Source organism: Microcebus murinus, chromosome 10 (assembly GCF_040939455.1).
Source record: "Microcebus murinus isolate Inina chromosome 10, M.murinus_Inina_mat1.0, whole genome shotgun sequence".
NCBI classification, from domain to species: Eukaryota; Metazoa; Chordata; class Mammalia; order Primates; family Cheirogaleidae; genus Microcebus; species Microcebus murinus.
The window spans coordinates 16,740,182-16,766,849 of NC_134113.1; the positions used below are offsets into that span (position 1 = coordinate 16,740,182).

The 26,668-nt window shown below is 36.6% G+C and overlaps 2 protein-coding genes across 6 annotated transcripts in view; one reads left to right on the forward strand and one right to left on the reverse strand.

Moving 5' to 3' along the window:
* Positions 1-13,911, forward strand: part of APPL2 (adaptor protein, phosphotyrosine interacting with PH domain and leucine zipper 2) — a 50,672-nt gene extending 36,761 nt beyond the window's left edge. Inside the window, exons 12-21 of the mRNA XM_012772749.2 lie at positions 368-410; positions 494-550; positions 635-723; positions 3,835-3,993; positions 4,162-4,214; positions 6,331-6,505; positions 10,263-10,299; positions 10,492-10,632; positions 11,422-11,469; positions 12,760-13,911. Coding sequence (XP_012628203.2) covers positions 368-410; positions 494-550; positions 635-723; positions 3,835-3,993; positions 4,162-4,214; positions 6,331-6,505; positions 10,263-10,299; positions 10,492-10,632; positions 11,422-11,469; positions 12,760-12,894 — 937 coding nt within the window. The 3' untranslated portion in view covers positions 12,895-13,911. The remainder of the gene's footprint in view (positions 1-367; positions 411-493; positions 551-634; positions 724-3,834; positions 3,994-4,161; positions 4,215-6,330; positions 6,506-10,262; positions 10,300-10,491; positions 10,633-11,421; positions 11,470-12,759) is intronic.
* A 1,756-nt stretch (positions 13,912-15,667) lies between these two features.
* WASHC4 (WASH complex subunit 4) overlaps positions 15,668-26,668 on the reverse strand; it is a 57,285-nt gene continuing 46,284 nt past the window's right edge. For 2 of the 5 annotated variants that reach the window (XM_076007066.1, XM_076007069.1), the window contains 5 exons: positions 24,193-24,340; positions 21,539-21,635; positions 20,731-20,927; positions 20,315-20,411; positions 15,668-17,897 (listed from right to left, as the gene is read on the reverse strand). In XM_076007066.1, coding sequence (XP_075863181.1) covers positions 17,830-17,897; positions 20,315-20,411; positions 20,731-20,927; positions 21,539-21,635; positions 24,193-24,340 — 607 coding nt within the window. In that variant the 3' untranslated portion in view covers positions 15,668-17,829. The other 3 variants (XM_076007067.1, XM_076007068.1, XM_076007070.1) reach the window with 3 other exon arrangements.

Consider the following 26,668-nt stretch of genomic DNA (forward strand, 5'->3'; position numbering starts at 1 on the left):
CCTGGTCTTCCACGTGCAGATTTGCAGTTCTGGCAAAGGAGTGGACCTGCTGCCAAGCCCTCCTTTGGGCGTGGCTGGGGAAGTGGCTGGGCCTTGGACTATCTTAGGGAAGGTCAACAGGATGGTCCCCACTGTAGAATCAGACTGGAAGGGGCTGGAAGATCTGAGGCCCAGGGAAAGGAAGTGTTTGTGCAAGGTCATGTAGTGAATTAGCGGCAGAGCCAGACCCGAATCCCATTTTCTTTCCTCCCCATCATGCTGCCTCCACAGCCCTTTCCCTTTGGTATCCCAGTCGAGTTCAGCTCCTGCAGAGTCATCCTCCAGAGATCTGGGAAGCACTTAGTTACTCACATGCATTTCCTTTCAGGGGAATAATCCTCCAGGCAGAGAGCAGAAAGGAAAACGATGAGGTAAAGATTTTGTTTATCTCGCCTCTTTCCTAGTCTGGTGGGTGACTTTGGGATTCAGTGTTCTCTTTTAATGTCCTCCACAGTGGATATGCGCAATCAACAACATCTCCAGACAGATCTACCTGACTGACAACCCAGAGGTAATCAGTAGCTGCCTGCCCTCCACCCTTTCCTCAAGCTGAAGGCACCTCCGGGCCTGAGCGTGTCTTCCTGTGGATTTTTAGGCGGTCGCAATCAAGTTGAATCAGACGGCTCTCCAGGCAGTGACTCCTATTACAAGTTTTGGAAAAAAACAAGAAAGCTCGTGCCTCAGGTAACTCAAGGACAAAGGAAAACTAGCTTTTGTGGAGCCAAATTCTGGATTAGGAATTTGAAATGAGCTGTTACTGAATCCACATAAGCCACCCAGGCATGTTGCTCAGCCCTGTTGAACAGAAGCAGTAACCACGCCGGGAGACCTTAACTATTTTGCCCACGTTCACACCACATGGGAGGTGGTGTGAACACGTGGTGAGAGCATTCAGCCCTGTCAGTGTCAGTGTCCCTGTCCTTTCCGCTGTATCTGAGCAGCGAGGACTCGCATCCAGGGTCCTGCTAGTCATGAGTTCCCCCAAGTTTCCTATCAGCATCGACAAAGTAATGTAACCAAAACAAGAAAAATTGTTTAGAATAAGGAACAAAATCACCTTTTATGTGTCCATGTTACTGTTCAGCCAGCTTTGTCTGTACACATACTGATGTTTTCATATATACATTTATTTTGTATTCTCACATATACATTTTTCACTACTTCTACATTTTTCTTAATTGTTCCATTTAATAACTATATACTATTCCATCATTTATTATTAGCTATTGAATATTTAGGTTTTACCCCCTTCTTTGTTTGCTGTTATCATTTAGCACGAACATTTCCACACATACAGCTTCTCGTTTGGAATACTGCTTTAAGATTTATTCCAGGAATCCCATCATTTGTCTTAATGGGAGTTTCCATTTGGTTAAATATTAGAGGGCTGTATTATTTGCCATGCTAATAAAAGCCAGGCATTAAAGGGTAAATTAAAATTATTACTGTATTTGGTGTCCATCTTTTAGTAGCATGGTGGAAAGAACTCCATTAAATTTTTTACAAGTATAATGACCCCAGAAGGAAGTCATTAGAAAGCTCAGAGTAGTAAGTAACTTCGCAGCGTCTCACTGCTACGCAGTGCAGGGCCGGCATTCACGCACCTGGCACTGGGTCCCTGAGAAGGAGTGGTAGAAGGTAAGGCCACATAATAGATTTGAGTCTGATTGTGCAAGACTTGTATGCTCTGCTTAGGAGTTATAGGCAGTAGAGCACAACTGAAGGTTTTCAGAAAACGGGTGACAATCAGAAGCAGGTTTAGAAAGACTTTTGCAACACGACATAGATAGATTGGATGGGGGTTGGCAGGAAGGAGAGGGCAGAGAGGCCCAACAGGATGTTGCTGTAGCAGTAGCTATGGAGCAACATGAGAACCTGAACAAAGGTAATAAAAATGGGAAAGAGGCAACCGTCTGAGAAACAGTTCAGTGTTATGATTAATGATTATATTAATGTAAGTTTGTAACAAGTTAGCGAGCTCATTAAAGTACAACTCTAAGGGTAACACTCCGTGAAAGAAAACGGAAATAAAGATCTAGTCAGTGAGGGTTATAATGTTAGTCTTCTCCTGGGTAAATGTATCTGTCTTCTCTTTGTAAAGTTACAAAAATGCTTGATGCCCACAGTGGAGAGAATATCAGACTTGGAGTTAGGAGACATGGGTTCTAATGGTAGCTCTGTCTTATACACAGCTGTGTCCTTGAGTAAGTCAGTCAACTCTCTGGGCCTTTGTCTCCTTCACTTTGTGACATGAGGAGTGACCTCGATGACCTCCAAGGGCCCTTCTGGGTCTAACATGCCATCTTTGAAGGGTGTTGATGTATAGCATAGGAGTATTAGTACTTGGGGGGGGTGTAACTTGTTTTCTAAAAAGACATAATTTGCAGCACATGTTTTTCAGTATCTGATTTTTCTCCCCTGTTCTAGACTAAGTCAGTCAGATTCTTAAACAAAAAGGACCCCACAGAAGGGACATAGAAGAATCCCTGAAAAAAAATGAGTCTGGCCAGCCAGCTGCATTAACCCAGAGAGTGGAACAGTAACAGATGTGGCTGCCAGATGCCCCAGAGCCATGTGGGGCGGGTATCCCTCTCTCAGTATTCTTAATGAGGATCAGCTCCTAAAGAATAAAGAGGTGTTTCGATGACAATGGAGGAAAGAAGCAGAGAAATTGTGTTCTTGGGAACAAACTGCCATTTACTTCTAAGCAAATACTGTGTGTGGCCTTCACTGGTTCTGCAGTTTTTATGTATCTACTGTTCATTCATTTATCCAGCTATTCAACAAATATTTGAGTATCCACTATGTGCCTGAGCCTGGCCTAGGTAATGAAACTTACAGACTAATAAGGGAAGGACAGGCAGAAGGTAAGCAAATACTTAGTTAAAATGGGAAAATCACTATGGAGTTGATGACAAGGTGCTGTCGTGGAGAGTAAAGAGGAGACCTGTGCAGAGCCTGGCTACGGAGGTCATAGTCAAACTGCAAAGTAAAAGATGAGTGGCCACTCTTGCAAAGAGCCCGAGTGAGTGCATTCCTGGTAGCAAGTATGGAGCCAGTATAGTTGGAGAGTGGCTGCCAGAGGGAGATCATGGAGTGAGGTGAGGCTGGGCAGGGACGAAGGCAGGGAAGCTCAGGGGAGCCGTGGAAGGGTTGTGAGAGGGGGGTATGTGTGTGTGAAAGAGAGGAACAGTCCACTTTACATTTTATAGTTAGCTCCAGCTGCTCTGGGGAATGTAGAACAGAGCTGGGTAAGCAGGTGTCCATTGAGGAGGCTGGCAGCAGTTCAGAAGATGATGGTGGTTTAGACCAGGATTGCAGCAGAGATGAAAAGTAGAGGGATTGGGACTTATTTTGGAGGTAAAACCTGTGGGACTGTGATGGATGTACAGCAGAAGGGAAAGGACAGATCAAAGGATGACTCTTATAGGGGCTGAGCACCTGGGTAGGATGGTGTTTGTAGAGATGACGTGAGTTCAGATTTGGACATACTAAGTGGGAGAGGCAGCCTGTACTGGGTCCCAGGGTTTGGGGACCACAGGTCTAACACTCAGTGCAGAATGCTGTGTAGCAGAGAGAACTGTATGTAGTGGGGTGATTGGAAGGTTTTTAGCCAAGGAGATGAATGAGGTTTTAGGAAGATTTATTTGTAGAATAGACTGAGAGACTGATTAAAATCTTCTCCCTTATATTTCTATTTGTAAATGACACATCAGCATTCAAAAGTATTAACTTAATTATAATGTAAAGCATAGGTTAAAAAGGATTTGATTTTTATCCTGTTTTATACTCCAGCCAGAACCTGAAAAATTCAGAAGTGGAAAATGACGAGACTGTTCCCACCACTGCAGCCAGTGTACCTGAAGCAGAACAACTGATTGCACCTGGAACACCGATTCAGTTTGATATTGTACTTCCTGCTACAGAATTCCTGGATCAGAACAGAGGGGGCAGGTATGGGCTAGGGGAGGTTATCTCCTGAAGTGAAAGTAAATTTGACATCTCTTACGTCCCCACCCACCACCAAAGACTGCTGCCATTCTAACTTAGAGTTCAAGTGTTAAGTGTTCTTTTTTAGCTGAATCTGTCACGATTTATTCTATTAACTGGTTATTCCCCTAGGCGTATCAACCCTTTTGGTGAAACTGAGGATGAATCTTTTCCAGAAGCAGAAGGTAAGTGGCTGGTTTGATGTGCTTATTCTTTCTCCTGCACAGAATGACAAGGGCCATTGAAATAAGTTGTGAAATCATGTTCTAGAGAGCTGTGATTGGAGTATGAATTGAAGATCTGTTGTACTCTGTGAAAATTTAGTAGGACACATGCAGTGGGAGCAGGTCTTAGATAAAAACTGAGGGGTAGCTGAAAGTTCTCCTATAGCTATTTCACCATTACCCATACCCAAATCCTTTGTGTAGCTCCTGCCTAGAAATGTTGCCACATCTAAATCTGGTATCAGGTTTTTTTATTATCATTATTTTTTTAGAGAGATGGGATCTCACATGTTGCCTTAAATTCCTGGGCTCAAGCAATCCTCCCCCCTCAGCCTCTCAAAGTGCTATAATTACACTTTACTACCACACCCAGCCCACATTCTACAAAACAAATTCAAAGAGGATCAAATGATCACATTAAAATGCAATCTTAGGCCAGGCGCTGTGGCTCACGCCTGTAATCCTAGCTCTTGGGAGGCTGAGGCGGGCGGATTGCTCAAGGTCAGGAGTTCAAAACCAGCCTGAGCAAGAGCGAGACCCCGTCTCTACTATAAAATAGAAAGAAATTAATTGGCCAACTGATATATATAAAAAATTAGCCGGGCATGGTGGCGCATGCCTGTAGTCCCAGCTACTCGGGAGGCTGAGGCAGGAGGATCGCTTGAGCCCAGGAGTTTGAGGTTGCTGTGAGCTAGGCTGACGCCACGGCACTCACTCTAGCCTGGACAACAAAGTGAGACTCTGTCTCAAAAAAAAAAAAAAAAAAAAAAAATGCAATCTTGGTGAATTGTAAATATTAGTATCATGGTGTTCCATTTTAGAAAACCAGCACAACAAATAACTCTTTTAATTTGAAAATGATACAAATAAATATTTAGGCTGTTCACATCTTTGATTTACATTCTTATAATGTACCTAAGAACATACCCAGCAGAGCTGACCATAATCTGCTACCCCATGGAGCAGACTTTCAGTTCCCAGCCAAGGCAATTTAATAACTAGAAGTGCTAGCAAGACCTCACTTTACCACAGGGTCATGTCTGAGAGTATCATTAGAATGAAATCCCACTTAGAATTTAGAAGTAGGATTTGAAAATTGGAATTCTTTACAATTTTTAAGCAAAAAAAAAAAAAAAAAGTTTTTTAATGATGTTAATGTAGGCTGTGCCTTAAACCCGGCTCTCTCCACTACATCTAGCAGACTTTTTCAGATAGGACACACTGTAAATAATCCAAACAAAAAACTTACAAACTTGTGAACAGTCCCCACCCACATAAAAACTATCTTCATATGGGAGTAGCGGTTTATAACATTACATCAGTTATATGTTCCTAATATGTTTTTTAACCCTTAAGTTACTTTTAGGAGGGAGGAAAAAGGGAGGCTTCTCAGTTTAAAATGATGGTTAAGTGAATTATTCTTCTTACAGAAAAAAATGATTATCTTTTAGACATTCGTCATGATCTTCCAGTTATGGTGGTGGTTCGTTTTTTCAGGTTATGGGCCATTATCAACAAGCCAGTGCTGATCTCCATTAGTTTATGAAATATCACACTCCCCTTCAGTATAAAATATGCACGAATTGAATGAAACCCATCAGGTCTTATTTCCTGCAAATACATTTTCTTTTTTAAGAGGACTTTACCAGTGGGCCACAGTAATCAATTTTCTATTATCTAGTGGAGATGCACTTATTTTCAGACAAAAGGTAAAATGTATATACCGTCACCACGTGTAGTCTCCTAGAGTTTCAGTGCTAGAAGGATGTTCATATGGTACCACCGTCTCATTTTATATGTAAGAAAGAGGAGACTTCCTAGTCTAATGAAGTAGTTCCAAACAAACTGACATTTAAAATGTAAACAATAGAAGATTTAGAGCTTTGGCAATACTGGTTTATAAAAGCAGTACTGAGAAATTTTGGTAGAAAGTCCTCCACAGAAAGGAAGCAAAACCTGAGGTCTTCGGCTGATTCTCAGACCAACACATCTGACATTAGTGCGTCTAACACTGGTGCGCAGATCAGCTGCAGCCAGGAAGTGCGTGCGATCCTGAGCAGAGCGTGCTTTCTTGCAGATTCGCTTTTGCAGCAGATGTTTATAGTTCGGTTTTTGGGATCAATGGCTGTTAAAACAGACAGCACTACTGAAGTGATTTATGAAGCGATGAGACAAGTATTGGCTGCTCGGGCTATTCATAACATCTTCCGTATGACAGAATCCCACCTGGTGGTCACCAGTCAAAACCTGAGGTACCTTCAGTTTCTTTTCAGACTTTCTTAAGGCTTCATCTGATTCCTCCTTTAAGGCATATTCACCCATCTGGAATGTTGGTGCTAGGACGTTTGTTTGCTTGGATTAAGTGAAGGTGCTACTCTTGTTTTGCCCCCACCCTTTTTTACATTTTGATTTTGTAAGATAAATAGGCCAGAAGATGCTCCCTTACAGATAAGAACTGGTATCTTTAAAAATCCTGTGGTATTATTATTTATGAAGATGCCATCACTCTAGAGTTTTCTATATTACATCTCAGAGCTTGAAAATGGAAGGCTTTTGCTTTTTCATTTCTGAGAATACTGTTTATAAATAATGAAAAAAACATGAATCTGCCCCAAATAACTGGACCATCACAGGGAAAATATGATTAACTTATTTGTTGAGAGGGTCATAGAGGCCAAGCAATGTTGACTACATACTTTGGGGTCTCAGGTGGTAAGACCGTGAAGCCACGGTTATGAGCACAGGCTCTATGAAGAGTTGCACTGTCCAATGATGTAGCCACAGGTGGCACCTGCAGCATAACTAGTCTGAAGTGAGATGTGTTTTTGGTGTTAAATACATACCAAATTCCTAAGATTTTTTTATCTACCCCCCCCCGAAAAGAATGTAAAACATCTCATTAGCAATTTTAAAATTAATTATATGTTTAACTGGTAATATTTTAGATACACTGGATTATATAATTTCAAGTGTTTCTTTCCACTTTTGTTAATGTGGCTGCTGGAAAATTTTAAATTATGTATAAGGCTCACATTATATTTTTATGGGACAGCACTGCTTTAGAGCCAAAATGTCTACATTTATTTCTGGCTTTGGCATTTCTTAGTTATATGACCTTGAGCAAGTTATTTCACCTTTGTACCTCAGTTTCTTAACTGTATTGACACCCTGTAGTGTTGTCCTGAGGAATAACAGCTGACTGGCACATGGAAAGTGCTCAGTAAATGTTAGCCTCACAGAAGGTAACTAGGACTTCAGCAAAAATCAGAATATAGTTTCTTCCATTATTAAATCCGTCCTTTTCATTTGTGATGAACTTTATCTGAGAATTAGGTTCTTTTGAATAAAACCTGATATTTGTTAAAAAGCTTTTCTTCAAGTATGTCTTAGACCCTTTACAGAAATTAGTTCATTGTTCTTATAATCCTAATGGTCATGGAACAGTTTTAACCAAAAAGATCAAAGGAAATGAAACACCACAGTGCATCAAAAAACATTATCCAAAAAAAGGGAAAGACAACCCACAGAATGGGAAAAAAATATTTGCAAATCATACATCTAATAAGTATCTTAGTACTAACAATTTTAATAAACAACTCTCACAAAACTCAAAAAGACAACCCAATTAGAAAATGGACAAAGGACTTGCAGAGGCATTTCTCCAAAGATGATAAACAGATGTCCAAGAAGCACATGAAAAGATGCTAAGCATCAGTAGGGAAATGCAAATCAAATCTACAATGATACACCACTCCATACCCACTAGGATGCCTAGAAGAAGAAGAAAAAATGTGTTTAGCAAGGATGTGAAGAAATTGGAATCCATTGCTGGTGGAAATGTAAAATGGCCTGTCTGCCATGGAAAATTGTTTGGCAGTCTCTCTGTAAGTTACACATAGAATTACTATAGAATTCTCCTGCATGATACCCAAAAGAATTAAAAACAGGCATTCAAACAAATTTGTATAGCCAGAAATGTTCACAGCAGTCCTTTTCATGATAGCCCTAAGGTGGAAAAAATCCAGAAGTCCGTCAGCAAAACAAATGATACAGGTTGAGCATTCCAATGTGAAATGCTCCAGAATCCAAAAACAAAAAATCTGAAATGTGAAACACTTCTAGTCCCAAGCATTTGGGGTACAGGATACTCAAGTGTATATGCATATATGGAATATTATTCAGCTTTAAAAAGGAATGAAGTACTGATACACACTTCAATGTGGATGTCAAAAACATTGTGTTAAATAAGTAAAAGAAGCCAGACAAAAAGCCACATATTGTATGGTTCCATTTATATGACACATCCAAGACAGGTAAATCCAGGGAGACAATGCAGACTAGAGGTTGCCAGCGGGTGGGAGGAATGAGGAATGACTGCTTAATGGGGATGGAGTTAACTTCTGGGGTGATGAAAATGTCCTAGAACTAAATAGTGGTAATGGCTACACAAAATTATGAATATACTAAATACCATTAATGGCAAATTTGATGTTTTATGTATTTTGCCACAGTAAAAACACACTCCCCCCTAGTGGAATAGGTTCTGAGACTATGTATGGATCACAGGAAATCAGAAGATCTTAAGAGACAAATCCAGGTTAACTGATTTAGACAGCAAACTTTTGAACCTTATCCACCAAATATGCTTAAGTTTTCATTTATGAAAAAATTTTACAAAATACCCAAAGGAAGTTATTTCAACTTTAGCAAAACTTTGATCTATATTCAGAAAAGTTATTAAATCCATACCTATTAATGGGGACATAAATACAAGGAATATTTGTTAAGTTTTGTTTACCTAAAATTTTATATATTTTATATGTATTTTCTCATTAATTATCATAACTACTACCTCTTAGAAGTTGGGATTCTTATTTTGATTTTATAGATGAAGCAGTGAGAAAAGTCCAGGTCACTTAACAAGATCAAGTGAGGAGCCATGTCAGAACTCAAGTCTTGAGCCTTTTGATTATAAATCCTGTGCTTTAACAAGTATAACTACTTCTGTTTAAAACTGTAACTTTTGGGGGAGGGATAACAGCTTTATTGAGATAAAATTCACCCGTTTAAATGTACAACTTAGTGGTTTTTAGTATATTCAGAGTTAAACAACCATCACCACAATTTTAAAACATTTTCATCACCTCAAAAAAAGAATGCCCATACTCATTAGCTAGTCAATCCCTTTTTCCCTCTCAACCCACCCAGTCCTAGGCAACTACTTACCACTAATCTTGCTGTCTCTGTAAATTTGCTTATGCTGGACATTTCATATAAATGGAATTACAGCCATTTTTGAACAAACAGAACAGGTTTTTGCTTTCACCTATAAAATGTATAGGAATTCAGCAATTTAAATATGTAATACCATGCTATTTAACAACTCTAACACAAGTAGAAGAATATAATAGAAACTTATATATCTAAGATAGCAGTAAATTCTCTAATGCAGTTTATTTTCCAGGTTACATCAACATGATTATAGGTGATGCTTAAAATGTTGTTAGAGAATATATTCTGGAATACCTATTAAATTACTTCTCTTATACCCAAACTGATACAGACTAGTTTTGTCAAAATCCCTTCACTATTCTCTCTCCCCTACCCGATATTTTTCTTTTTAAAAATGTTAGAGTAAGTTCATCTAGCACTTCAGAGGAAATTGTCAATGACGGTTGAGAAGAAGGCTGTACAGAGTATGTCCATATTACATAGCAGAACTGAGAATTATGATGCAGCTACTGTGAATAAGCACCAAAATACTATGAAATTAATTCTTCTATTTGCTATGTAAGCTTCCATTATAGATGCCCTGAGCCTTAACTACACAGGTTCAACAAAGGCAGAGACCACAGCACACAGTCACATGGAACTATCTCACCTTACCCTCGCACAGGCCTTATTTTTCATATTTGGGGGTATGTGTGTGTGATCTTAGTCTACAAACTCCTCTTCTAAGAATGTAAATTTACCCAACATTTGTGATATAATGAATCTCTTAAATTTCAGGTTGATAGATCCTCAGACCCAAGTATCAAGAGCCAATGTAAGTACCTCAACATGTTAGTGATTACTCCATGATGTCTACCTTAAACACAACTTACATATTTCATAAAGACTTGCCAAATTAAATGTTACTAACAATACACTTTTCTCATGACTTTTGCATAGAGAGTAACCTTATCAGTTGTTTAATTCTAGCTGTATGATCTAATCCTTTTTCCCCCCTTTTTCTCAGTTCGAACTTACCAGTGTCACACAATTTGCTGCTCATCAAGAAAACAAGAGACTAGTAGGCTTCGTCATCCGTGATCCCGAGTCCACAGGAGAAGAGTCTCTGAGCACATACATTTTTGAAAGCAACTCAGAAGGAGAAAAGGTCTTGTCTTTTTCATATTAAGATTCCATAATAATCCAAACAAGTCCATTTTTAAAGGTTTTTTTTGCACTATCCCCCTGGATATTTAGTTGAATATTCTGCATGCCTCCAGGAGTTCAGATGATTACCTCCTGGGAAGGCCTCACTGAAAGAGAACTAACTGGATTAAGATTTCCCCATGGAAAAATACACATCAACCAGAATAGAGTGAATGAGGAAAAATTTTATTGGCAAGACAGAACTGTTTAGTAGGGATATCAGGAAATATTGAAATCAGTTTCCCCAAAATTTGTTGTTTAAAAAAAAAAATTAAAGCAAAAGTTACAATGGAGAATAACTAGTCTCAAAGAGCAACCAAGGAAGATGATATCAGAAAAGTACATCTAAGCTGTTTTTTTGATTTAGTATGAAAAACTTTGTGACTACATCTATTTAGAATTCATGAAAATTAATCCTTTATCTGTTTGCCACTGTGTATGTAAACATGCAGTATCTAAATACAGTTAAGAGAGGGGAAAAAATATCCTACTAAGAATTTTAAACATTGGGTAACTTAGGTTTTCACTTACCTGGAGTATTTTTTGTACAGCATAAATTGGCAATGGGAGGGCAGGACAGTTGGATGTTAATGCTCTAGGCCCCATGTGATGAGTCTTCTGCAGCCAGGTCCGGTGTTCCCATGTGGATGTAAGCAGACAGTGACCTCACTGTATTCTCACATCACATTTTTTCCTAAAATGTTTATCCTTTTCTACCTTTGCCAAACACTACTTTTCTTGTATTTTGCAGATATGTTATGCTATTAATTTGGGAAAAGAAATTATTGAGGTTCAGAAGGTAAGGAGCATTCTAGTGCTGGTTTAGCCACCACTCAGAAAACATCTGTACACACACTAAGATTTCTCTTAAAAAGTGATACTCGCTGGGCAGTGTAGCCAAGTTTGGGATTTATCTTTAAGCATGCTAATCACCTGACTTTTTTTACCATTTGATTCCACATTCACTGGTAACATATGGGGACTTCTTAATAAATATCACTGTTGCAGCTCTTGCTTTATCATTTTCTTGTCTGCATACTAGTTGGCTAGATTTCCTTTCTTATTAAGATGATAAAAACTTAAGTATGCACCATGTGCTCTAAGGCCTTGCTCCTCAGAATATGAGCACAGGCCCAGCAGCACTGACAGACATCACCTGGGAGCTTATTAGAAATGAGGATTCTGTGAGACCTCCCTGTTTTTCAGCAGCTTACAGTCTTTCATTCATCCATCAGATTTCTGAGAACCTAGTTTGTATAAGAAAATCCCTGGAATTATAGTAAGCAAGACAGATATGGTCCCCGCCCCCAGGAGACTTCCAGTTCAATACTGTCCAGTAGAACTGCAATAATGGAAATGATCTCTATCTGTATTATTTAATACGCAGATTAAAGTAGCCAGTGTGACAGAGGAACTGGATTTTTAAATTTAATTTAAATAGCAGCATAGCTTGTGGCTACCATATTAGTGCACTTGTCTGTTGAGGAGGTCAGGAAGATCAAGGACTAAGACCAACATACCTGAAATAATGGCGGACACTGCAAGTTAGCATTTAATGGTATAGGCAGACTTTTTCTATAAAGGCCTTTGCCTTTTACACTTACTATCTCTATTGTTAACTACTCAACTCTGCTGTTATAACATAGAAGCAGCCATAGGCAGTATGTAAATGGGCACAGCTGTGTTCCAGTAAAACTTTACGTATAAAAGTAAGTGGTGCATCAGGTGGCCATAGTTTGCTAACTCCTGGTATAGATTAAAAAAGAGAAAAAGAAGGAGGTTTAAAGATTTAGAAGACAAAAGTTTTGTGAAGAAAGTTCCTCTAGGGACTCTTTGGGAAGATGATTTTGCATTGGCTATGTAAATGATATTTTGGCTGAGAGGGAAACTCAGTCTACATTCTAGAAGTAATGTGCCTGAGTTTTTTCAGAGAAGCAGAGACCCAGCTGAAGGCACACACAGATATGAGTCAGGAGGAATGAGGCTAGATCACAGAATTTGATCACATGTTTTGAAAGCCAAGCCAGAGGAGTTGAAGTGCATCTTAAGCTTTTTCTTTTTTTCTCCTCTTAAACTCTTGTAACTTCAGGATCCAGAAGCATTGGCTCAATTAATGCTGTCCATACCACTAACCAATGATGGAAAATATGTACTGTTAAATGATCAACCAGATGACAATGATGGAAGTCCAAGTGAAAACAGAGGCGCAGAATCTGAAGCATAACTCACTTGCGCCTGTGGGGGAAGAGCGCACAGGAAGGGGAGCTACCTCCTTAAGGGTTTTCAACTTCTCTGACATACAGGCACACTGACCTGCTTTCAGAATGCTGACAATCATTTGTGGAATGTACTCTTGATGCCTTGATACTGAGACTTGGGAGAGAAACAGTAAGAAATGGTTGACAACATTCCTACCCATCTACAAATGTTATTTTAGGTGCTTTGTGGTAAGTCCTTTTCTTAGATTGCATTGTTCAGCACTCAGAACAGTTATGAAAAATGCATTGTTCACTTTATTTGAGTGTCATCTCTTTTCGGTTTTCAGTATCCTTTTTTAAAAATGGCAAAAGCCTAGATTTACACTTTGATAAACACTAAATATTTCCTATTAATATAATCTATTTTTATATTTTACTTAATGAGCTTTAAGTGCCTGTCATTCTGAAAAGTATTTATAATCCAGCACATAATTAGGTCATAAATGGACCTAATAGCATTATTTTGTCCAGTTAGGTGACAAGCACTACTTTGAAGCCCAAGCACTAGAAAAGATGCAGGTCTAGTTTTGGTAACTGTTCCAGACATCATGCAATAAAAAAGACAGCCAATGAGTACCACAAAAGATGGTTTACAGTGGAGCCTTACTGAACTAGCATTCAGAAGTTTAAGGTCCTCCTAGATACAATTACTTTTAGTGGTGAATCACTGTAGACAGGGTGCAGCTCTACCAGTTCCTGTTTCTTCTGAGCCATACCCTCCCCTCAAGGAGGGACCAATTAATTTTAAAACTCACTTGAAGCACAACTGGTTATGGGGCTTGGGATAAAGTTCCTCTTTCCACCCTGATACTTCTGGTTCCTAGACTCCCAGTCCACTCCCCTATCCCTCTTCCTACTCCTCCTACCTATGAAATAAGAATAATGATCTTGAATTGGTACAGTGTGTTTGTTACCAAGTTCAGTAGACTTGTCATTATCTTTGTAATAAATTAACCTAGCAATAAAAATTATTCTGTCTTTTGCTTCTTGTGGTCATTTTCTCAAACATTCCTTCAAGAAAACTAAAGTCAGTTCTAAAATTTCCAAAAACACTAGAGCATAATGAAGTCACAGCAGGAAGAGATACACTAATAAAAATACTTCTATTCAACATGAGTAGAATAATGTGATTCCACTGCCAAAATTTTTTTAAAGTGTTGCTTTTAAAATGGTGGATTAATAAAACAATTTTTGCAACCCCAAATTAGTTAACAGCAGGGGGTCAACCTGAAGAATCCGCTCCTATAATTTGTATTCCATCAGAGAGACAGTGAGTTGGTCTAAACCTGTATGAGTTTTTTTGATTACACACCATAAAATTATTAGTTCAGCGTTCACTAATGCCTTACACATTTGAATGACATTGACTGTGTTAGATCAACTGGTTTTCTGACAGGCTGCAAGAGCCACAGTGCCCTGAGGTTTTTTGTTTTTTTTTTCTTGCTTAGACCTTTTCAGTGGAAGGATAGAATCGCAAGTCCTGAACAATTATTAGGTTGGAAACTGAAATGCTATTAGGGGACTGTATGGCTTAAGACATAAAGCACACAAATCATGAGGAAAACAGACTGAAATTCTATACGTTAAAACTTCACCAACAAACACCACAAAAGTACTAGCAAGCACATAAGACTAACAAAAAAATCAGTATCCAGAATATATAAAGTACTCCAACAATTAGAAAGACAAAAATATAAAAGATGTCATAAAGGCACTTCATAGATTAAAAAATGCAAAAGGCTGGTAAATAAATATGCCCAGTCTCCTAATCAGGAAAATGCAAATTAAAACCACAGAGACATTTTATATTCATCAGACTGCAAAAATTCAGCTGTTGGTAGGAATGGAGCAATGGGAAATCGTCCACTGCTGGGATGAGAGAATAGTCTGGCATTCTATCCAGTGAACTTGAAAGTGAACCTGCCATACCACCTAGCAGTTCACTTGTGGGTTCGTACCCTGGAGAAACTCAAAACAATGTATTCAGGGATGTGTACGGTAACAATTACAGCAGCATTGTTCATAGTATCCCAAATATGAAAATAACTGAAATGTTATCAACAGAATTAAATAGCTGTATTAATGGAAAACACTCGATAAGTAAAACTAAACTACAGCTATATGCATCAACATGGATGAATTTCAAAAATACTGAGTTAAAAGTCATAAACACAGATCTCATTTATATTAAGTTTAAAAACATGCAAAACATTATCTTATTATTTAGGAAAATACAGATAGATTGTAAAACTAGAGAGAGCAAGGGAATGGTTGCTACCAAACCCCCAAGTGCTTTCCTCTCAGGGAGAAACTGTAGGAGCTTCTATCTAAGGTGGTGGCTTCCCAAGTGCTTTATTTTCATTCTTTAAATAGTACATATTATACACTCTTGCATGCATTATATATTTTTAAATAATTTTTCAATTTAGAAAAATGAGTGACTTGCCTTTTTCACAACTTACTGAAATGTATATTAAAGCACTATGAAAATTTAACAAGTAACATGCAAATGACAAAGATTAAGAATGAGCCTGTTCCTACCACCTCAGAAACTCCTGCAGTTTCTCCCTCAGAGGAAAAGCACTTGAGGGTTTGGTGGAAACTATTCCCTTGCCTATAAATATGCAAGCCTTTTAAAAAAGATATTCCATATCTTTTATTCAATTAAAGGGGCCACAAAAAGGTTAACGTTAAGAACTACTGGTTTAAGAGATTCAATTTTGAACATAAACATCCAAGGGAAGGAAAATTTTGAAATTATATTTATTAATGTTTTATTATACATATTGTATTATCTTAGAACTGGGGGGAGGGGGCAGCCCCACTCAAGTGAGGTAACAAACTTGCCATCTTTTACAAAATTTAATTAGAACTGACAATGTTATAGTTAGTCCTTAATTCCTGAGAATTTGAACAATATTAAGTTTTCTGTGAACTTACAACAAATGCTCACAATTTTTAAATTACAGTATGTTTGAAAAAATAAAAACATTAATATGTTAGCAAGGAAAATCATCATCCAAATGTATATATGAACTTAAGTATAAATATACTGAAACCCTGTTCCTCTGCAGTTTAATACCATTTAAATATTAATCATTTCCAAGATCTTATTTCAAATATATGAATTTATTGTAATTTATCCAGATTGCAATGGCATTTTGAACTAAAGGTAAAATAATAATCCAATACTCTCTTCTCAATTATAGGTACCCAGGGAGTCAGCATGTGAACTCTATCTAGTACTGATAAAATAATTTACATGTGTGGGGACAATGAACAGAGAACATCTGATTCTCTTCTAATCACAATTTCTATAAGGTAGTTCTGGGAAGTTAGAGGAAAAAAAATAATGCTGTTGCTATGAAATGGTGACTAATTTGATATAATCAAATGCAAAATCATTAAACATTTATAATGAAAATATAAATTATTAATTATGCAGCATGCTTTAGGGCCATTTCTACAGTTAGTATGAATTACAAATATTAAATGCCTTTAATCCATCCACTGTCCATAATTCTGTAAGCCAAGTTTACATAATAAACAAAAAACATTTCCTACATATTCTTCTTCTGACTTTTAAAAGTATTTATCATAGGCTGGGAAAGTTACCCTGACCCTAACTGAGTACAGACAGGGCATTGTACACCCATTCCAAAAGCTGGAATTAAAGAACAATATCAGAATTACTTGAAGGATTTATCCAAAGAAATGTTTAGTGGGCAAGTGCAATAGAAAAATCAAGCATTTCCCAAAATGATGTTTGTATTACATTTCAAGTTTTAAACTCTTGTTTTTATTGTAAAGGTATCATTATATTTTTAAAAAGGATTAAGTATTTAACAACTGACATACCTTTACAAAAATAAAGCTAATAGCTTGTTGGGAACTAAATTTACTCAAAATCTTTCTGTACTTTTTAAATCAGTAAGAGACTGATTTTATTAGAGCTTTATTCTCACAGTGGTAATTTTTTAAAAGCCTGAACAGTACACTTATTACTGTCTTAGATTATACTTGATATAAAGAAAAAGTCTGTCCAAACCATCACTAAGATTTCAATTCAACCTAATGTAGAAGAAACCTGAGTTTAGATGTAGAAATAATTCATTCATTCTTTTTTTTTCTGGTATCATATATAGTCCCTTCAACCAAGGAGAACAGAACTGAAGCTTCAAACAAGATTCTATGGCTTTATCTGAATTTTGAGTATTAAGTAAATTTTAAATTTAAAGCAGTTGGAGGTTAAATGTTCTCAAAGCAATGTAAACTAGTTATAAAATGTCTTATCAAAGACATCAGCAGCGCTTTTCAGTCACATGAAATTAACAATGAGTGAATGATCATCAGTTATACTGTACACATAGGGTATTAACACACTTGCGTCTCACCTCTAGTATCAAAGCCATCTTCATATATTCCTTTTATAAAAAGATTGATATGTATGTTTCATGAATCTCAGGCTCAATTCCTTTTATTAATAAGCATGTATTTACTGGCTATATACGGTATATGCAATGAATTTCCAAAGACTTGAGATAAAAATGGATCAAAGATCTATGCAAATAAAAATTACAAACACGTAGATTACAAGAGGTCTGAGGTGATAGTTTATGAATCTGGATTTGCCCTTCTATAACTTCATTTCAAATAACTGTTCCTAGAAACGTCTCCTAGCCTAAAGTCCAGGCAAAAATCCAACTTAACAATCTCATTCTCAACCGCTGAAAAGTAGAGCCTCTGGAAGTAGAGCACTGCCTTAAAGAGTTGCAGTTCTATATATTTTCCAGATATGTGACCCAGGAAACAATTCATCAACAGCTTATAACATCCATTTCATTGGCAAAAGTTTTAACACAACTCTGATGATTTCATGTGGGCAATGCATACCATCAATATCACTTCACAACAGGATCAGCAGACACAATGCTGTCAGACAGGTCTCCATTGTTTGTTTTAGTTTCTTCTGGAAGCATGCGTGAAAATAACAATGGACATTTATGGTCATTTTTTAAAAATGAATTAAGAAGTAAAATTTGAGAAGAGCTATATTGCTAAATTCCAAATAAAAGATTGTATCCATCAAATGTTTCTCTAACATAACAAAGTATACCTTAAATTACTTTAAATTTTTTAAAAATCTAGGCTAAGTACTATAAATGTTTCAAATGGTTTTAATGAGTGTGGAGTTGAGAGAGATCAGAACTGCATCTGGGCTGTGACTTCAAACTGCAGGAGCAACTTTCTCCTGTGGAATCATGATACCCCTTTATCTAAGGCAGGACTGCTCCCCCATGCCAGTTCCTCCAGCTGGGCCAAGAAATCACCGTTACAGTACACTGCCATTACTGATAGCAACATGGCTGCAAACTCACATATCAAAATTGTCCACAATGAACAACTTTCCATTTGTATTTATAATTTATTATAACAAATTATAGTATATGTATATTTTTTAAATAATGTATTTTAAAAATATTTTTTAAAAGCATTTATTATGTTTGTGAAAGAATTCACTTTCTGTGCAAAATGTCATGTGCACATATTACATTAACAAAGATTATTTGACTAATGTATTCAGTAACTTTCATTACCTCTCCAAGCAATCTTTAACTGAAATAGTGTCTTAAAGCATAAGAGTGATACAGACATGTAAATGACAGACATCGACACAAACCCTAGACAGTTTCTTAAGATGAACAGCTCAAAGCAAGGAGTCCCACTGCCAAGAAGGGTTGTTTGTTTTGTTTCAATGCTTTAGGTCTTAAAGCAATGTCCAATCTACTTGTAGAGTTTTCCCAGTATCTGGGCTGTAGACAAGGTTCTGGGAATCATGAAATGCCTGAGCAGAACCTAAGCAATAACTAAGTTTCTTCCCAATTTAGATAATAGTGACTCAAATTCTTCTGAATGGCTTTGCTAATTTACCTTAGTCTTGAAAATGAACCGAAATGTAATATGGACAAATTTCCATTTAATAAATACTGAGTTATCTTCCAGCCTGAAACCATTTTTCAAGAATATGCTTATTACTTACTTAGTATACATTCCAAAACTGCCTGGATACACTCCTATCAAATAACTAATATTAGTAATATTTATAATAATTTATGCAACATTGTCAAGGTATATGGTAGTTCACACAAGTGGTCTACCCAAATGAGTCATCTTTACTCCATATTAAAAAAAAGAAAGGTACTTCCATCCGTAAATCTCCAAAAAAAAAAAAAAAAAAAAAAAAAAAAAAAAAAGAAAGGGCCGGGCGCGGTGGCTCACGCCTGTAATCCTAGCTCTCTGGGAGGCCGAGGCGGGTGGATTGCTCGAGGTCAGGAGTTCGAAACCAGCCTGAGCAAGAGCGAGACCCCGTCTCTACTATAAAATAGAAAGAAATTAATTGGCCAACTAATATATATACAAAAAATTAGCCGGGCATGGTGGCGAATGCCTGTAGTCCCAGCTACTCGGGAGGCTGAGGCACGAGGATTGCTTGAGCCAGGAGTTTGAGGTTGCTATGAGCTAGGCTGATGCCATGGCACTCACTCTAGCCTGGGCAACAAAGCGAGACTCTGTCTCAAAAAAAAAAAAAAAAAAAGAAAGGCCAGACAAGGTGGCTCATGCCTATAATAATCCTAGCACTCTGGGAGGCCAAGGTGGGAGGATTGCTTGAGCTGAGGCATTCGAGACCAGCCTTAGCGAGACCCCCATTCTCTACTAAAAATAAAAAATTAGCCAAGCTCCTTGGCCCATGCCTGTAGTCCAGCTACTCGGAATGCTGAGGCAAAAAGATTGCTTGAGTCCAGGAGTTGGAGGTTGCAGTGAGCTATGATGATGCCACGGCACTCCACCCATGGTGACAGAATGAGACTCTGTCTCAAGTGAAAAAAAAAACAAACTAAAAACAAAAAAGTATTTTAAAATTTGAAATAAGATAAATAAAAATATCTTGTTTTATGAAATTTTTATATTTCGATTTATGAAAATTTTATGAAATACAAGCTTAAAAAGGAGAAGAGCAAACATGACAATTATAAGGGTATCTAGTTTTGCTCGTCCAAGCAAAAAAAAAAATCACGATTTCCATGTCAGAAAAAGGGAAACATCTATTTCTCAGGGAAGACAATTGTTCTGAAATTTCAAATCTGAGAGAAATGTGTCATGGGGACATTAAAGGATTGCCACAGAGTGAAGTGCATAAACTATGTAAATTCCAATATATCACACAAGATCTATATAGGTCTTACTTTTTTAAAAGACATATTTCTAGGTCTATATTATTTTCCAAAAGGACAAAGAAGCTTAGAAGTCTGACCAGATAAAATAGGGCATTAGTGTCTATTATGAAAGACAGTTACTAGTTTTTCCAAGTTTAAGTCACTCACTGACCTTTCTCTTTCTTCTCTTGGTTTTCTTCAGCTGCAGTCTTGTCTGCTCTGAAGAAAATTCTTGCACTGCTCAGTGAGAAATATAGTAATTCAAATTCCTAAGTAAATAAAAAAAATTTGAAATAAAAGCTGAAGATACTTACAGAAATATATCAGAAATATTTATATTTTAATGTCTTATTATTTTGAAAAGCTCCAGTGGAAATCATAAATACAGAAATTGAACTAAGTAACCCATCAGTTTTTAGTTCTGAATCAAATGGCTTCCAAGTAACATCCATTCTGAAATATACTCTTTTTACCATTATTCATCTTGTTAAATTGGCAGTTTCTTTAAGGCTTCTGTTTTTCAGATATTAAGAAGTAACAGATAGCAAAAAGTAAGTCAAAGCAGATTTGACTCTTATGCTTATCTACCTGTAGATAGACATCCAGTCGCTTCTGAGTGAGATTCATGGTTTGCAGCAGTTTTTCATCTTGACTCGTTGACTGCACATTCTGTTGCTTAGCAACTGCCCTTATCTCCTTCAGGTATTTCTCTCTAACAGACTGGAACCAGTGAAGTGAGTCAAACTCCTGGTACTGATCCAAAAGCTTTAGAATGTAAGCCACACCTACAGTTATTAGCAAAACTAAAGTTAAATTACAATGAGTACAGAAGTTGTATTCTATTCCTTCACCAACACCTACTAGCACTAAGCTAACCATTTTAAATTAGTCTTCTTTCAAATTACATTTTAAGGTACAAATGATAGGTTTAGCAAGATGGCTTAATCTCTCCTTTAAAAATGTATAAAAAACTAAAGACACAAACCAATTAAGAAGAAAATAAATAAAAATCATAGCCATATAAATCACTTGGAGAATCACATGGCTATAAGGGTAAAGAATAAAAACTTCCACTGCTAAAAAGACAGCAACTGAGAAAACTACAAGGAAACCAGGGAAACTAAATTTAAGATGCTAAAACTATAAAACCACAATCTAAATATGAGGTCAAACTAGACAGGTGATCAGCAATACCAAGAAGGCATAAAGTGACAGCTGTAAATGACAGAAAACAAATATCATCAACCACATGGCCCAGTGGGAAAAAAGCAGTAAATACTACTCATGAAAAACAAATCTATAAAGAGCATATGGATCTATTATCAAGCAAATGTTTCTAAGAATCTTTTATAAGGTGAACATAAAATTAATGAAAAAACAATTCCATTAGGCTTACCCATGGCAAAGCCATCATCAGTAAAGGCAGCTCCAATTTTATTTTTTTTATTCAATTTCTCCTTGCAACCAATGGAATGCTCTACAAAATTGAGAGTCTAAAAAGATATAACAAGATAGTACAGAAACAATTGTGCTAAGAAATTTAGTTCCTAAAACAGACATTTCAAAAATTATAAATGGAATTTCTTCTAGGTTCTTGTCCTGAAACATTTGCCTCAGATACTTTCTTGGTCAGAACACAATCTGCACAATTACCTCTTAATGGCTCTTCTAAGTCCTTTAAATATGGGCACTAACCTGAGCACAGTGCCTTGTATATGGTTCATTATTAAATATTACGCACATTTTAGAGATGAGGACACTGAGGCATGGAAGATTTAGTACTTTACCCAAAGTCATATACTCAGTGAATGGAGTCAGAAACGTGGACCCGCTTTACTTCAAAGCACAAGCACTTTTAAACACATGCAAGACAGTCCTTACATCCACCCTCCCAATTCATTCTAACATACTATTTCTTATCATGTTCTTGGTCAATAAGGATTGCTAGTCCTTTGGCTCAAGTGTGAATTCCTCAAAACAGCTCTTCCAAAATACCTTACCTAATCCTATCTTTTATTCAACAAAGTTTTACTGAAGCTGACTATATAACAGGCATTATTAAATATTTAAGGTAAAAAAAAAAAAAAAAAAAGATTACTATCCAGAGTTCACACTCTAGAGCAACATTGTTGGCAATGATAGAAATACGATAATGAAAAATGCTAGAATGGTGTATGTCTGCACCATTTCAATACAGTAAGCCACTACTCACATATGACCACTGAGCATTTAAAATGAGGTATGACTATGGAACTGAATTTTTAATATAAAATTTTAATTAATTTAAGTAGTCACATGTGGCTACATATGGATAACAGAGCTTCAGAGGGGTAAAGAGAGAAGTATCTAAAATTATGATACAGTGTAATAAGTACTATGATAGCCTATACTGGAAAAAATACCAAGTTTTACCTTTTTGCCCTTGAAACTTATTTGACAATCACATATTTCTGAAAGCTTTATCAACTGTTAATTTACATCTTTTTTAGACACCTCATTTAGGTTTATCTTTTTTCTGGAACTAGACTACAAACTCAAGCATAAGAAAAGTATTCCATACTTCTTTGTAGTGGTCTCAATCCATTTTGTTTTCTGTATCACTAAATGCATTCTGACAGCTGCACAGGAAACCTCCAGACCCCTTCCCTAAGCTCACCACTGGTGTCACTGCTGTTTACTATGGTGTGAGTATACTGACCTTGAAATTGAAGAAATATGGTGAGAACTCATCCTAAGCTAATGACAATATTACCAAATAAGACACTAACCTCTAGTCTTACATTATCTTAAGATGAAAAGATGCTTATCAGATGAATAGGGACAACTCTGTATGTCATAATTATAATTATGACAGAGGATTAATAAAAATATAAAAGAAATAAACTTCATGAAGAAAAAGCTATCTATACGCTAGCTACTTTCAATAGGTAATAATGGTTTAATATGCAAGAAGATATGTGTTAACAACTCAACCACTAATATGAAAAGTTATTCTTGATCCAAGTTAGATGTAATAAAATCTAACTTGGTGATACTTAGATTTTAGAGCTATCCATTTATAAATTTTTTAAAAACCTTATTATAGAAACCTTTAGGGAAAAATAACTCTTATTGCTAATATATGCCTCTCTAAACTCTTAACTCCATTTCCCCCAATGGAACAACTTTTTATAATTCAATTTTTGGTAACCTGAGTTATTTTCAGATGGCAACTATCAGAGTAGAACAAATTATATACTACAAGGAGAAAACTATAAAAATTCTGTCTGGCCGGGCGCGGTGGCTCACGCCTGTAATCCTAGCTCTCTGGGAGGCCAAGACGGGCAGATTGCTCAAGGTCAGGAGTTCGAAACCAGCCTGAGCAAGAGCGAGACCTCGTCTCTACTATAAATAGAAAGAAATTAATTGGCCAACAAATATATATATTAGAAAAAATTAGCCGGGCATGGTGGCCCATGCCTGTAGTCCCAGCTACTCGGGAGGCTGAGGCAGGAGGATTGCTTGAGCCCAGGAGTTTGAGGTTGCTGTGAGCTAGGCTGACGCCATGGCACTCACTCTAACCTGGGCAACAAGTGATTCTCTGTCTCAAAAAAAAAAAAAAAAAAAAATTCTGTCTACATGTTAATATTTATTACCAACAAAGAGATGTTATCCTCAAACAATATCTTTTAGAGATATGTTAGAAAAAACTTCATATTGTAACAGCTAAAGTTAGTCTACATCAAACACTTAAACACTTAAAATGATTATATAATTCCACCGAAAGAGTCTATGGTATACATTCAATGGCATACAGTCAAACAATTTAAAAAACACTAGGATTTCTCTGTCAGTTATTATTTACTAACAAGTAACAATCTATCTTAACTATAAATGGAGTCTCCTTCAGCATAAGTAAAAATTCTAAGTAACATTCACTGAGATTACATTAAGTTTTATCTACAACCAGAAAGCCAGTAATGTAGTCTGTGTGCATTTCGTGCTACAAAGAAACCAGATTTATTAATACTTTTCTCGAAAAAATTCATTTTAGGTTCCGAAAATACTCACCAGAGGGGGAACAATGATATAGAAATTTCGGAGATGTATATTCTTTGGCCTTCGAAATTCTGGAGCAAAAACATCTACAAGCATTTTGAAATATTCTGTGCCTTCAGCAGAATTTCGTGTGTGATCACTGAGGACTGAATCCAAATGCCTAAAAAGCAAAAAATTATTTACTTGGTTCCTTTCTCAAAAGAAGGTGTGGTTTTTTAAAAATACATCTCTTATTAGGTAAGATAGGAGAACCCAAAAAGCAGAAAACATTATAAGATATTTCTAAGTAAATTTTCTTGGAATTCAGAATAAACTCATTTTCTTATGAACAGAAATTGATCAATTTTAATTTAGTCCATAAAATATAATATGTAGAGCACATTGGGGCTTAAAATAATATAGTTCAATGTCTCTATTTCCCACAGTACTACCCGCAGAACCCCATTTCATTGTAAATAAATTCTTCTTCATCTTAAATCTCTTCACTGATGTTTCTCCTACATCTCCTCACCTCAACTTAAACCTGTCCCTCTTTCAAGAATTTAATTCTTCCCTTTCAACTTTTGGACACATTAGCGTTGTCTCCTACATCTTCATGTATAGCTACTACCACTTTCAAATTATCATCTCTGCACCATTGGAAGGTAGAAATCTCTCATTTGTGATTCACAGGATACAAAGAGATCCAACTATCTCTTCCTGGAAGCAGAAATCTACTAACCTTTTAAACACTGCCTTAGGATAAGAATGCCTGCTCTAGTTCTCCACCGCCTACAGGGATAATCTATTCATTATCAAGACACACTCCTTGACTTCACCTGACATGACCTTTCCTTCACTTAAGGTCAACCAACCGCTCCTTTGCACAAATCTGGACCGTGCAATTAGCAGTCAGCTTTACTCTAGAGATTTTAAAAGACATATCCCACTCTCACTGCCTCAACTGCTTCAAAATATAGCATGAGCCACCGCACCCAGCTGACAATCTATTTTAACCATTTTCGGGCACATGACTTAACCCTGCACATGGCTTCTATAATCTGGCAAAGAACTAAGCTATCCAAAAGGATACTGCAGAGCAAAGCTTCTGTGCTGGGCTTTATTCTCATAAAAATGTGCACACATGTTTTCCAGTATATTTTTTTAAATTTCAAGCCTATCAAAAAATTAAAATATAGTATAATGAACACCTATATGCCCTTAAAATAGATTCACCACTTGTTAACATTTTGGCACAATTGTTTTATCTATTTTTCTAAAACATCTGAAAGCTGCAGATCTCATGTCACTTAGGCCATAAATGCTTTAGCATGAAACTATTAGGAACTAAGACATTTTCCTATGAAGTCACAATACACTATATCCAAGAATAAAATACAATAATAACTAATATAATCCATGTTTAAATCTTCCCATTTATTCCCCAAATGTCCTTTACAGCTATCTTTTTCCTTATCTAGGATATGATTAAGCATGATCCATTACATTTGGTTATTATCTCTTTATTCTCCTCTTCTAGAACAGTCTCTTTGACTTCTTTTTCACAAGATCTGACATTTTTTTAAGAGTCTAGGCCAGGTGTTTCATAGAATGCCCCACATTCTGATAGTTTCTTCATAATAAATTCAGAGTAAACATTTCTGGCAAGAGTAGAAACTACGTATTTGCCATTACAATGCATCAGGAAGCCACATAACTGTCAGTCTGTCCCATTACTGGTGACACTAAGTTGGATCACTTGGTTAAGGTGGGACTCCTCTCTCCATTGTAAACACAGTTTTCCCCTTGTGATTAATAAACAATTTTGTGGGAAAACTTTTTGAATGAATAATCTGTTCTCCAAAACCTTTTCAAGTACTGTAAGTGGTGGTCACAAAATAGTCATTTTCTCCCCTAAATTGTCTCATCTCTTCTGCATTTATTAATAGGCATTCTTCTGTAAAAAAGAACTTTCATTCTCCTCTTTCAAACTTTCTTATCACTATGACTCATGGATTCTTTTTTTTATTCAATGTATTACATAATCTATTTCTACCAGTATTTGTTTTGATATTCAGGTTGTCATCACTGTCCAGGGGTGCCCCTTCATGCCTGATTCAATAAACTATTATAATTATTAATAATAAAATCTACATTTTTCTAAACTAAGTCTTAACAATTCTGCATGCCTACAATTTTAAGTTACTTTACAAAATCACCAATGACTCAAGTTTGTAAACTTGCACTGTCCAATAATATAGCCCTTAGCTATTAAAATTTAAATGAAATAAAATTCAAAATTCAGTTCCGCAGTCCCATTTCCCACATTTTGAGTGTTCCATAGCCATATTTGGTAGTGGCTACTGTAATGGACAGTGCTGCTCTAGATTAGATGTAAGTAAAAAAAAACAAGTGAAATAAATTTAATGAGATATCTGGCATTCCTTTTCTTATATAAAATCTTCAAAGATTAGTTGTGTACTTTACACACATCTGAGTTGACCACATC